This window comes from Crocuta crocuta, unplaced genomic scaffold (genome assembly GCF_008692635.1).
Source record: "Crocuta crocuta isolate KB4526 unplaced genomic scaffold, BGI_CrCroc_1.0 scaffold125, whole genome shotgun sequence".
In the NCBI taxonomy this organism is placed as follows: Eukaryota; Metazoa; Chordata; class Mammalia; order Carnivora; family Hyaenidae; genus Crocuta; species Crocuta crocuta.
The window spans coordinates 1,547,659-1,561,884 of NW_027531143.1; the positions used below are offsets into that span (position 1 = coordinate 1,547,659).

A 14,226-nucleotide genomic window follows, 5' to 3' on the forward strand; every position below is an offset into this window, starting at 1 on the left:
TCATTTTTGTTTTCCAATTAATACAGGCAGAAAAGTTGCATGACATATTCCACTGATTTATTTCACTCTTCTAGATTTTGGAGAATTTTTTTTACCTTATATTGTAAAGGGCATCCTGTAAAGGGTAGATAAATGTTTGATCAACACTTATTAGCAACTTACTGTTCTGTGTTGCCTAAAAGTCCTCCTCTACCCTTTGTTCCTGTCCATCCCAGGCACTTCCCAAAGTGGGGGGTTGGGGGGAGAGGATCAAACCTCTGTTTACTCACAATCCAACCACTACAAGATCAAGAGAGGGAGCAAGTGTCTTTTGATCCAAGGCTGGGGTTGGTTGTGGAGGCAACATAGACACAGAGATATCGGGAGACAAAGAACATTTAAGAGAAGGATAGGGAGATTGGGAGATTGGTGCTGCTGATCATATCATCATCACTCACTCACTAAAACATTTCTTCATCACCTCCCTACTATATACAAGACTTGGGACCAGGAGTCAAGCACCTGCTAACCCTGCACAAAGATTGTAGCCTCATGGGAGAAATAAACATCATAGCTAATACTTAGAAGAGTACCATGTGCCAAGCAACATGCTTATATTATTTAATTTTATTTAATCCTCACAGCAATTCCGTGATCATCCTCATTGTACAAATGAAGAAAAGTGGGGTGCAGAGAAGTTGAGTGATACTTCTGGTTAATGAAGTCGTAGCTTAAAATTCAATCTGTTATTTTTCTCTAAGAGGGTTCTGGGGTTCGACGGGTGTGACTGGCTGGTTCTCACTTGAAGCCCTTTATATAGTTGACTTTATACAGTCAGATGATGGCTAAGGCCAGGTATACATACCTAGAGCCAGGGCTGGGATGTCTAAAACAGTCTAGAGTTGGCTGGGTATCTCTGTTCACAAGGCCTCTCCACGTGGCTGGTTTGGGCTTCCTCGTGGCTTAGCAATCAGAATAGTTGGACATCTTAGATGACAGTCAACCAGGCAAGAACTGCAAAATTTCTTATGATCTTGTTTCTAAAAGCATATGATATCATTTCCATTGTATTCTGTTGGTCCAAATGGTTACAGGTCAGCTCAGAGTCAAGGAAATAGAGTTGTGGGCTCAATGTCTCTGTGGGGGAAGAGCTCAAAGCACATCAAGGGAAAGAATTGATGAAGACCACCTTAGAGAAAAGTTGCCACACGAGGATTTGACCCTAGCAGCCCGATTCCAACCTTTGTGTATACAACCATCATGTTCTACTGACCCCACATAAAACAGACACAGTCACACCGTGCTCCTAGTGGTTGCATAAGGTAGAATGGGGTACAAAGGAAGAAGTGATTAGCTCTGCCTCAGTAGGTCAGAGAAGGCTTCCGGGAGGAAACACACATGCACGTACACAGACATATGCCCCCTAGTGTGGAGACAGACTACAACTGCATTGGGTAGCATTCTATATGATCCCTACATTTTATGAGGTGACAAAAGCTAAGGAAAGGGACAACTCTAAGGCACCATGTGGAAAGCCACCAACCTGGAAAAGAGGAGCCATGAAGTCCAGTCCCAGCCCTGCCCCATTGTAGTTATGGGACCTTGAGAGGAACCAGTAGACCAGGAAAGGAAAGAAATAAGGGCCTCAGGCCTTTCTAGAACATCACAGAGTGGAATTTCTGACCGTACTGTGCTCCCTCACCCCCAGATTGGAGACCCGCACCTGGTGATCTGTATGGACTGCTCAGCAGACACCATGACCAACCGCCTGCTCCAGAGAAACCAGAGCAGCCCTCGGGTGGAAGATAACACTGCCACCATCGCCAAGCGCCTTGAAACCTACTACCGTGCATCCATCCCTGTGATTGCCTACTATGAGATGAAGACACAGCTCCATAAGGTGAAACATTTTACTTCCCTCCTCCAAAATGAGCTAGTTACACCCCCCCCTTTTTTTCTTTTTTCTTTTTTCAGGAAAAGAAACACAAATGATAAATTTTGGTCAAGGGATCTGGGAATTAGAGCTGCAGACAGCTGCATCATTTGAGCCAAAATATGGGTCCCTTACTCTCTTCACCTTTGTAAAGATCAAAGTTAACTATCTGTCATAATACAGACCATAAAAAGTTGGTCATACAGTTCTCACAGATGCCATTAGATTTGCTAAGAATGACTTCTTTTCCCAGTAGGGAGCAAGGGAAAGAGGGAGGCGTGGATGAAGCATAAGTTCTGCCTTCTAGACCTCAGCTGAACAGATGGCCCAAAAGGTCTCTTCTGGTTTTAAGATTCAATGACTTTGAATTTCAAGATTTTTACCCAGTTCATAAGTGGCACGTGGAATTCCTGCAGTAACTGTTACTGAGAAAAGCAGCATATGGGGGCCAGGAGAGCAGGTGGTTCGGGACAACAGTAAAGATACAGTGGGGAAGTATGGATAGTGTTGACCTAATGATCACTGATGATAGTCCCTGGTGAATCACCATTGATTTCATAAATTTGGGAAATCTGCCCAGTCCCCCTTCATCCGCTCATCTAAAAAACGTGTCTGAAGCCCTTGTGTGGGCCATTCATTGCCCTATGGGTTTGGATATGGATAACGGATGCAGTTCTAGCCTCCTAGAGCTTCAGGTTTTCATGGAGGAGATAGACAAAGCTCTGATCACAATATATGGTCAAAGTGAGCACATAGTGAGTTCCAGGCACCCTTGAAACCAGTCTAAAGGGACAGGAAAGGCATCAAGGAAGGTCACTGGAGAGCTACGCTAGGCCTTGAAGAGGGGGTGATGTGAGAGGAGCAGGGCATCCTACACAGAAGGAGCCCCAAGTGAAAAAGGTCAGGAGGAATAAGGAACTCAGCTTGGCTGTGTCACAAAGCGCCAAGGAAAGGAGGGACAAAAGATGGAGATGGAGAGGAAAGCATGGACCAGATCAAGATGAACCTCATGTAGATGCAAGTAACTGTCCCATCATTGATGGGAGAGGGGCAGACACCATCAGGGGTTGAGACAGAGCACTTGGTCCATCAGCCTTGTGGAGAACGGATCCTGAGAATGTAAGGCCAGGAGACTGGGAGGCTGGGACCCAAAGCACAAGAGAGAAAGGGAACACCTACTTTCTGCTATTCACAGGATGTTAAAAGAGACATCAGTCAGTAAAGAACACATTTGTCTCTGAGGCAGCTACATCAATTCCTTGGCAGAAATCATTGATAATGAATTCTTATCTTCTAAACCTGTTAATGGTCCATTTTCCAGAATCCCAGGAACTTAGAAGTCTGAAAGGTGCCCCTTGATTTACCGCAGGGATGTCAAGTACGTGGCATGAGAACTGCCATCCCCAGCTTCCCCAGCCAAGGCAGACACTGCTAACCCAGATGTGGCCTCTGAATGTTTGTTAGCACAGTAAATAAGACTTAATCTGCAAGATGAAACCTATCCGCCCTGCTTTGTGTAACCTCTGGTTGCCACATAAAAACAAACCAACAAACAGAAAACTAACATTAAAAAACAAGCAAAAAAAAAAAAAAGGTACATTATGTAAGAGCAGGGTCTTAAGAATTCAGTGTTGCAAAAGCCTTTATAAGATTAGTGATTTCCACCCTTTGTGCAGCCTGGAACACATAAGAAAATTATCCAGATAGAAGAGAATTTCTTCTACTTTCAATGTGTAGAGGTGAAAAAAATCCCTAAGTAATTGAGAGCTTAACCACTTGCAGAATCAGGAAATCCCTTTCCTCCCCCTCGTGCATCATTCCAACCTAAATTCTGCAGTCACCAATGATTGGGGCATGGACACAGGACTGAGGTCTCAGATAAACCTGAGTCCTGGAATCCTCCCCAGAAATATCTGAGTTAGTGGAAAATGAAGTTTCCAGTTCCACTGGACTCTTCTCATCAGCTTTCCTTGCGTTTCGGAGATGCTGGCAGCTGGGTCTGTGGTGAGGTGACATTTATGATCTGCTTAGCAAATATTTAAGACTGACTCCAGAGCAGTGTGGCTCCAGCCCGCAGGACTCCCAGGGGGCCTCTCAGAGGAAGTGCTTCGTGCCTCTGCCTCTGCCTGATTGGATGAACCACGTTGCTCCCTTCCCAAACTTGCCTGGAGGCAGCGAGGGTACTGGGCGCCAGGGAAGTGAGACTTGTTTGTGGGCGCCCCTCCCGCGGGGCTGGGGAAGTGGGGACTGGAGGAGAAGCAGGGGAAGGTCACAGGTTTGGGGAAGACGAAAGCCTCCGTGTCCCTTTGTGCTCTCTGGCCTCTGGGCTCCTGCCCCGTCTTCCTGCAACAGCTTGATCTCCCCCTGGATTCTAGCTGACAGTTTGATGCTCTTCGGGTTGTTAGCACCTCCTCCCCATCTCCTTGGTTTATTGAGCCCAAGGCAGGGCCGTGTACCATCCAGGTGGGCTCTTGGATCATTTAAGGAGTTTTCTTAAAATTATTAGGTAGGGGTGGTGAATGCACTTCCAAGATGCAAGCGAGACAAGCAAGATGCAAGTTCAGTGAGATTTACTTAGGAATTAGAGACACATCATGGGCCAGCCCAGAAATAGACCCACCTGCACTTCCTTCAGGCCTCAGTGTTGCCCAGTTACCCAGTTAACAACGGTCAGCCCTTTTGGCCGCCAGCTAGCTGAAAAAAGTGTGATGCAATTTCAAACAAAGGTAACAAAAAAGCAAAGGGGAATTTACACAGCCACTGCCTTACTCTTTATGCCTTTATTATGCCGTCATCATACAATACAGCTAGAACTCCTTAGAGCATAAGCCACAGGATAGAGGCATATGCGATGCAGATGGACCCCCTGAGTTCCCAAGTGTTTTCTCTCTCTCATAAAGGCAGCTTTGCTCTGCAACTAAGGAAGAGCTGGAACAGAACTTTTCTTCATCCCCTCTCTTCCCCCCTGAGCTCGGGGCAGACATCATCAATCAACCGTGGCACTGTTTTCCTACCCAGTCTGGACAGTGGCCACAGAAACTGTCCCAACACGGCAGTGGGATAGCCACACCCTACTCACTAGAGTTAACCCCTAAAAGGAAAAGGAGTGAGAGGATTTCTTTTTTTTGAAAAGGAAGGGAGGGAGGCAGGGAGGGAGGAAGGAAGGAAGGGAGGAAGAAAAGAGAGAAAGGGAGAAAGGGAGAAAGGCTGAAATGTAGCAATTTAGGGTAAAAAGCATAGCAACTGGCCAAAGACCTTTGGTGGAGAAAATACTGTCCTGGGCCTTAGGAGGCCTGATGCGTGGTGTGAAGGAGCCTTGTGAATTTGGGTGATTTCACTGTGTAACCTCTCCCTGCCTCATCCTAAACTAAGATGGAGGGACAGATTAGGGTCTCCTGGAATCCTCTAGGTCTGTCACCCTATGTTATTTCTATATAAGAAAATAACATATTTTGGGTTGTTTTTTTTTCATTTGAAAGGGAGAGCATGCACATAAGGCAGGGAGAAGGGCAAAGGGAGAGACAGAGAGAGAGAGAGAGAGAGAGAGAGAATCTTAAGCAGACTCCATGCTCAGCCAGAGCCCAATTTGGGGCTCAATTCCATAACCCTGGGATCACTACCTGAGCTGAAATCACGAGTCGGACGCTCAACCAACTGAGCCACCCAGACGCCCCTATATTATTTTCTAATCATAAAAGTAACACAGACTTATTCTAGAAAATATAAAAACTAGGTAGAGCCATGACTCAGAGGCAAACATTCTGAAGTATTTCTTCCAAATCTTATTGCATTGAATTTTTAAAACATGATTGTAACCGTAGATCTACCCATTAGGGCTCCTTGGTTGCAGATAAGGGGCATCAACTCCAGCCTGACCTGAAATACAAAACGTGATGGTAAGTTATGCAGTCCCCTGCCACAACACAGTGGCCGCAGAAGGCCGTGGACGAGGTGTCTCCTGCTTTTCACACATGCCTTCTTCTCTCATCTTCTTTTCCTTTCTCTGGCCCAGAAGCCAGCATACGGCCAGCCTGCAAGCTCCCCGTCCACCTGCCAGCACAGCAGCTCCAAATTCCAGGCAGAAATGCTGTGACTGGCCTTGCTTTGCTCACAGCCTCTCCTTGCCCCTCTCTGGCCAGGCAGGTGCGGTCACGGGGGACTTTTTCACTTGTTCTGCGATCTTTTGTTGAGTGCACACAACATGGTTCGGTGCTGGAGACAGCAATAACCAAGATAAACCCCTCACGGAAAAGGCAAAAATGGCACATAAGAAAGCATAAGAATTGCTAATAGGGTCATCTCTATGCATAAAACAAAACAGAGTGAGTTGTTGGGGGTGGGTATTTCAGGTGCGTGTGTTGGGAAAGTCTCTGAGGAGGTAGCATTTGAGTTAAAACCTGACCCATATGTATACACATGGCTGCCTGAAACGCTCCCCTGGGAGCTGGGAGGGGGATAAGGAATTCCCAGAAGAGAAGGGCTTGTGAGCTGGGAGAAACCCCAGAAATAGCCACCTCCAGTGACATATACAGAATTGTATAAACCGATACTTCAAACTTCTCTTTTTGCTAACTATAAAAGTGACAGCTACTTTTAAAAAAGAAATACACTTTAAATCTAAGAGCCTAAAGATAAGAATTCTTCCATCCAAAGATAACCACTAAGGAACATTTTGATATATTTTCTTACATTTGGTTTTCTCCACTTGGTCTGTACTTTTTGTTCATGATATAATCAGCCCAGAAACACCCCAGGCCATAGCTGAAGAGGGCTTGATAACAGATGATAACTGTCCCTGGGGCTGTTTATTAGTCTTAATTTAAAAAAAAACAAAACAGAAAACAAAAGGAGGGATGCCTGTGTGGTTCGGTCAGTTAAACGTCTGACTCTTAATCTCTGCTTGGGTCATGATCTCACCATTCACGGGACCGAGCCCTTCATCAGGCTCCACACTGACAGCCAGGAGCCTGCTTGGGATTCTCTCTCCCTCTCTCACTGGTCTGCACCCCTCTCTCTCTTTCTCTCTCAAAATAAGTAAACTTAAAAAAAAAGAGGCCAATGACTCATTAAACATGCATTTTACAGATGCAGGAAACCAAGTTCCTTGGCAACTCTCTCTGCTTTTGTAGAGAAGAAAGTAAGTTTTTGGTTGGGCAATTCTTCTGCTGCAGTGTCCAGACTTCATGAAGAGTGTAGCCATTTTTAGTAAGTCCTGGAATAGAGCAACACCCCTTGTTGTTCTGGGTAGTCATCCAACCTAGGAGGGGACTTCCTATGACCCGAGAGAGAAAGAATGAGAAACGCAGCCACTGGCACTACCATGAAAGGAGTGGAGGCAGAAGGCACTGTAAGGTCAGACTTCACCCCTTGAGAACCCTTAAGGCCTGGATCCCTAACTGTGGAGTCTAACACAAGTAAAGGAAAACCCAAAATTACTTTTATATTTTGAATTCTCTATACTTGAGTTCTTAAATTTTCCTTAAAGTTTCTTTATTTTGAGAGAGAGGGAGAGAATGCGTGTGAGCGGGGGAGGGGCTGACAGAGAGAGAGCAAGGGACGGAGAAAATCCCAAGCTGGCTCCGCGCTTTCAGCACAGAGCCTGGCTCCGGGTTCGATCCCACAAACTGAGAGATGGTGACCTGAGCTGAGATCAAGAGTAAGAATCAGACGCTTAACTGACTGAGCCACTCAGGCACTCCTTGAGTTCTTCATTTTGATTCTTCCTTCAGTTGGCTAAAATAACTCAGACTAGTTTTTAGTTCAGTTGTTCTGTGAATATCTGAGAATGTTGCTATAGTGGCTTTATACACACATATCAGTTTCACTGAATATAAAACTTAGGTCAAAATGCAGAAAACATGCTCCACTATTTTCAGGCATTTAGTGTTATGGAGGAAAAGGCATAGACAAATTCGGTAGTCAACTTTTTTCAGCTGGTATTTTTAAAGATTTTTTTTTCAATTTTTCCATGTCATTCAAATGTGCCCAGATAATCAGTCTCTTCACTGATTCTCACTGGCATAGACATCTTTTGTCAACTTGAGAGTTTGGGGTAATTATTCTCTGATTGTTTTTATGTACCCTATTCCTATTCCTTTTTTCTTCTCAAATTTCCTCAAAAATGTAAAATTCTTAGATCTCACTCTGTTCCTTCTATATTAGCTCTGTCCTAGAGAAATATAATGTGACGCATGTATACAATTTTAAATTTACTAGTAGCCACATTTTAAACACTAAAAAAGAGGGGCGCCTGGGTGGCTCAGTTGGTTAAGTGTCCGACTTCGGCTCAGGTTATGATCTCTCAGTCCGCGGTTTTGACCCCAGTGTCAGGCTCTGTGCTGACAGCTCAGAACCTGGACCCTGCTTCAGATTCTGTGTCTCCCTCTCTCTCTGCCCCTCCCCAGCTCATGTTCTGTCTCTATCTCTCAAGAATGATTAAATGTTAAAAAAAATTTTTTTAAACAGGAAAAAGAAATGGGTGATGGTGATGTTATCAAGTCTTTGAAATCTGGTGTGTATTTTACACGACAGCATAGCTCAGTTAGAGTAGCCACACCTCAAGTGCTCAAGAGCAACACATGGCCGTGGTTTCAGCATTGGAGAGCACAGTTCTCAACCTATGACCCCGTCTTGTCAGTTTCATTTTTGTGCTCTTGACTTTCTAGGAAAAAAATCCCAACTGTGTCTTCCACCGTTCCGGTTCAGCTTTTCACACTATTGTTCCTGCTCTGTAGCTACCAACACTGATCTTAATTCTCACGTATGTTTTCTGCTTGACCCAGCCCGTTCTTTTCTTCTCCTACTGTTGCCTTTCAACCAAGCCTGTTCTCATTTCATGACTATCTGCTCTTACTTCATAACAGCCGTGCCTTCCTGCATATGGTTTGAACTAGCAATAATATCCATTAACTTTCCCTCCTGTGTGTTTCTATAGTACTGTTTCTTTCTCCATCTTTGTATTTATCATGCTTCATTATAACTACTTTACATGTCTGTGGTGACCAATGGAAAGGAAATTCTGTAGTGGGAAGAATCAGGTATGTCTTTTTCACAGCTTTACCCCCAAAGTGTAGCATAATGTCTGGCACATGGGAAAAAAAGTACTCAATATTTATTGTTGAGTATTCAAAAAATTGTATTTAAAATTTTTCTAGTTTCTATATTATATGATTATCAGAGATCTTCTTTCCTTCTGAGTCTCTGGAATAGTGTGCCCTTTGCCTGTTTCTATTGTTTTCTTCATTTCCCCCACAAACCTCAGTTTGTTTCTCTTAAGTTTACATATCCTCTATATTCTGATTATCTATCGCTGTGAAACAACCAACAGCCGTTACTTGGTAGTTCTGTGCTTCAGGAATTTGGGGAAAGCACAGAAGGATTGTACTTCTTGGCTCCATGGCATTTGGGGCTCAGCCGGGATGACTCAAACTGGTGGCTCCCCTGGAGAGGGCTGCTGGGTCCACCTCAAAGACGGTACCTCATTCACATGTCTGTTGCCTGAACTGGGCTGGCTTTGCTGGAACGGTCTAACCAGAGCACCTGCACGTGACCTTTCCAGAATGGCTTGCACTTCTCAGGGCATTGCTCCTGGGTTCCAAAGGCAGTGCCCCAGTGGAAGCCTCCAGAACGTTCCCAAAGGCCAACGCAGGAACTGTAAGGCTTCTTCTGGCCATGCCAAGGAGATCACACAGCCTCACTTCTACTGCATTCTCCTGGTTTTAAGAATGTCCCTAAGGCCAGCCCAGGTTCAAGGGGAAGGAGATTATAGTTCATCTCTTGATGAGTGAGTAGCAAGGTTCTGTTCAGAAGGGTATGTGGAGTGGGAGATATTGTTGCAACCGTCTTTGGAAACTATCATTTGCTAAGTCCTGCAATTCCAGGGGATCTCATGGCCCACGGGATGTGCAGGTGATTGTCAGCCTCACTTTATGTGCGCTTGAGCACTGCTCCTGCTGGACCTCCTGCACACGCGGGGGACGTCAGGGAGGCTCACCGCGAATGTGGGATTTGGGGGCCGAGGCGCGCTGAGCAGCGCCGTCTGCCACCCCGAGATGCACTTGCTCCCATGCCTCTTCCGGCTCCCCCTCCCGCCGCGCAAGGATCAGTCCTTCTGGTTTGGGATGTGTGCCCCCCTCTCTCTTTAGTTGTTCTTTTGGTAATACAATCTTAAATTAGATTTAGAAAAAGATGTCCTGGTGAGACTTAGGGAGAACAGCTCTTGCCTTTGAAAGTCATGACCGCATGGCAGAAGGGCAGATGCTTGCTTTGCTGGCCAGTTTCGAAGTCAGGGGCAGATCATGGAACCTAGTTCCACTGGCAATGGGTAGCAATCCAAGTTTTCAGAATTCCTGTAGCCATTCACCTTTTCCTGGGGCTCCGTGGGTGTGTTAGTGAGAAACTGGCAGAGTCTGGAGGAAGGGATGCTCCTCAGATCCCATGTCCCGGATGCGAGAGGGGGTTTCTCGTCAGATTCTCTGAGCATCAAACAGGCTGAGGAGAGAAAAGCACTAGCAGGGGATTCAGTGGTCCCAGCTGTGTTAAAACTGTCATGTGCTCATGTCATGGCTAGGATTAGACTTATTTCAAAGGATTTTTTTAAATTGCTAAAGTAATAAGTGCTTACTATGATAAGCAAAGAGGAAAGGTATCTATGTGTGTATGTGTGTATATGCATATATATAAACACTTAGCAATGCCTCAATCCCTCCAACCTTGCTCCCCTTGAATAATCAAGCATGAACAGTTTATTGTGTATCTACCTCCCGTCCCCAATCCTGCTGTTCCTCTCCTCCTTTCGGTCTCTCTCTCACACACATTCTCTTCTCTCACTCTCGTTCTCTCACCCTGACCAATCTGCTCTGTATAAACACACAACCCATGTTGGAAGGTTCTGATTTAGTGAAAATTCTATCCTGTACACATTTCTCTGAAATTCATGGAAGCCAATACCTATGCCACAATGATGTTTTCTTTTTAATAGTCATGTAATATTCTATGACATGGATATCCTATAAGTTACTCAACCAGTTCGTTTCTAGTTTGGTTGTTTGGTCTATGACTAACAACTGTGCATGAATCGGAACACCCTTATTCAGGCTTTTGTTTCTAGTAGGAGAGATTCTTGAGCGGCTATAATGCAGTCTTTTTTTTTTAATGTTTGGCTTTGAGAGAAAGAGAGAGACAGAGCATGAGCAGGGGAGGTGCAGAGAGAGAGGGAGACACAGAGTCCAAAGCAGGCTCCAGGCTCTGAGCTGTCAACACAGAGCCTGACATGGGGCTCGAACTCATGAACCGCGAGATCATGACCTGAGCCACCGAGGCGCTCCAACACAGTCTTTTCATAACTCATTTGTTTGTCACTTCCCTGTGTCTCCATGTTGCCCTGAGAAGAGTTTTTTGAATGCAGAAGAGATTCTAGACTTCCCAGGTCCCAGCTACTTGGCCTCTTCTATCAATGCCCCTCCTCAGCTGAGTTTGCTTCTCAGTTCTGAGTGCGAAGCCTCCCTGGTTTCGGGCTGGACCTCCCCAGTTCTGGCCACTAGCAGCCTGGGTTTGGAGACAGCCCTCCCTCCTGCCTGCCTGCCCAATAAAAAGAGAGGTGCGCAAAGGGGCAGGTGACTTCAAGGAGCCCCAAGGTTCTGTCCTCTCAGTTGACAAATGAGGCATAAATCTTCCATCTGTCTCTGAGAGACTTAAGAATCTCATTCTTCATGACTCTGCTTGAATAGTCTCTCCACCCCCGCCCTTCCTGTCTGTCGGGCCTGCACTAGATTCCCCGCAAAGAGCTTTTGATTCGGTGCAATCTGCTTTGCTCCCCTGTGGTCCTGTTGAAATGAGTTGTGCTCACTGCGTGTTGGTATCCTGCCTCCCAGAACAGCAGGCAGAAGAGAACTCCAGACCCTGTGCTCTTCTATACACTTTCTTCATTTCCTTTCCCTGTGGTTGCTCCAGTCACGTGGCAGCCTCCGTGTTTGGACAGCCCAGGGCCGTCCCTTCTCTGGGCTTCGCTTTAACTCACAATGTCTCTGTCTCTGGGAGCCACTGCCGTGGGTTCTGGAAGCCAGCAGGAGACTGGTGCTGTTCCCGCTAGGGTCCTTGACATATTTGGCAGGCATTTATGGGGCGTCTCTAATGTCCAAGGCGTGGTGGTTAATGCCAGGAATTCCAAGAGGAAAAGACACCCATGAAATTCTGCACCAATGCAAAGTGGTAAATACAGTAATAAGATTTATAGAAAGTTCTGGGCCTTTGGGAGCACCGAGCCTGTTAAGGTAGGTAAGGGCTTCAGAGAAAAGAGGACATTTGAGCAGGTCCTAAAGGATGAATACAAGTTCAGAATGGACAGAGGTGAAGGGGACAAAGGCCCTGACACATGGAAGAGCACAATAATGTTAGCACAAGCTGTAGTTAGTGCCACGCCGATGAACGAGAGCAGTAACACGCCAGACCAGAAAGCAAGGCTGAGGCAAGACTGTGAAGGACTCATTCGTTTCCTCCTTCACTCAACAAATTTGCTAGCCCAGCATGGTTCAACAGAAACAGAACGTGGGCCACATACACAGAATTTAAAATTTCCCAGTAGTCCCATTAACAAGAAAAAAAAGTAAATAGAACCAAATGAAATGAACGTAATAATATATTTTATCGGACCTAATATATCCTAAGTCTTAGCTTTTCAACATGTCATCAATATAAAAATTATGACTTCATTTTTTAATATGTCTTCATATTAAAGCATAACTCAATTCAGATGCTAAATTTTCATCAGAAAGAGATCATATTTGTATTCCATAAAATTTATCGTTAAAATGGCAGATCTCACACACTCAAGTTGTCCCAGTACGTTTTTGAGTTTTCCAATAATGGAGTCCAAGTACCAGTTTTAAAAGTTAGATTGATTTTAATTACATGGTATTAAAAACTCAGCTCCTCCATGGTACTGGCTGCCTTTCAGGTGTTCAGAGGCCCCCTGTGGCTACTGCATTGGATAGTACAGTTCTAGACTGTCTTAGAAAGTTCCAGCTAAATACTGCTGGTCTTTTAAACAGGGAAATGACTGATCAGATATGTTTTAGAATTTTGTGGATGTCTATGAAAAAAGCTGTCATTCAAATTTAAATTTCAGACAAAATTGGGAGGAAGAGGAAAAAGAAGGAAAGATTTTAAACGTAACATTTTAAATGGACAAAGTGCTTGTGCTTTGGAAAAGTCCTAGGTACAGAGAAGCCATTAATATGCAGGTTATAAATCACCCTAAACCTGTTGCTAACACTTGTCCTAAACGCTCTCTAAAATGAAGGTATGCAAAGCCCTCTTGCTTCCTATAGCCTTGAGAATAAGGAGAAATCTGTGTCCTGACCTGGATATGTGCATGGGAGGACTCCCCAGAAGCGTCATTTACATAACCCTGACTTTTGAAGACTGCATCTGATGCTCGGCCCCAGACAGCGCGCAGGTGCTGCATATTAAGGGCTTTGCCTTTGCTGAGCCTCGTCTGGCGGTGAGGGATCCCTGCGGTGTGAGGCTCCGTCTGGCCCAACAGAGGACAAGATGGGAAAAGGAAGAAGGTGGCGCACACAACGGATCATAAACCACTCAGTGGCGGCCTGGGGCAGTCCCAGAAGCCCCATGGCGCCAGTACGTGAAAAACAGAAATAAAACTCCGGCACCGTTTGAAACAGCGTGGGAAAATTCAGGAGAAACACAACTAGATCTGGGCAGTGTTTGAACCAGCCGACCGTTTTATGGTTTGCAGATTCACAGAGCGCAAGAGAAAGAATCGACAAAGTGTGCAGTTCCTAAAGCAGTGTAACTACTTTCCTAACTTAGCAATATGTTCTGCTCACTGCTGGGAAGTATTATCACTGACTGCTCTCCTTTGAGAAGTCAGGTGAAAACTCAGAAATTCAATCCTATTTCCTGTTCACTTGCTGGTAGCTTTTTTTTTTAATGATTATTATTTAAAAAATACTTCCTCTACTGATCATTTACTGCAGGATTTTATATTAACTCTTAGACTCAAACAGATAGGTTCTTGAAGTCAAAAGCACATCCACTTATCTAGGCGTCAGTTAAATACATTACAGCCTCATATGTTCTGACTTGCCTGATTCAGAATTGGGGGTCTTTTGCGAAAAAGACTCTATGAAGCTTACTTTAACTATTCATGGAAAAAGAGAGTTGTTATTAAAAAAAAAAAACAGCATAAGCATTGGTTATGGAGCAAAAGCTTGGAGGACATCTTATTTTCAAGTTTGCTCAATTGCTGAGGAAGTCTCCTTCATGCAAAACAGTCAGGATACAGGATTCTTATC

At 44.9% G+C, this 14,226-nt stretch overlaps 1 protein-coding gene across 2 annotated transcripts in view; it reads left to right on the top strand.

The window, feature by feature from the left end:
- The window catches only part of AK5 (adenylate kinase 5), a 228,566-nt gene that overhangs the window by 208,345 nt on the left and 5,995 nt on the right, over positions 1–14,226 (top strand). For both annotated transcript variants that reach the window (XM_077771136.1, XM_077771137.1), the window contains exon 13: positions 1,688–1,879. In XM_077771136.1, coding sequence (XP_077627262.1) covers positions 1,688–1,879 — 192 coding nt within the window. The remainder of the gene's footprint in view (positions 1–1,687; positions 1,880–14,226) is intronic.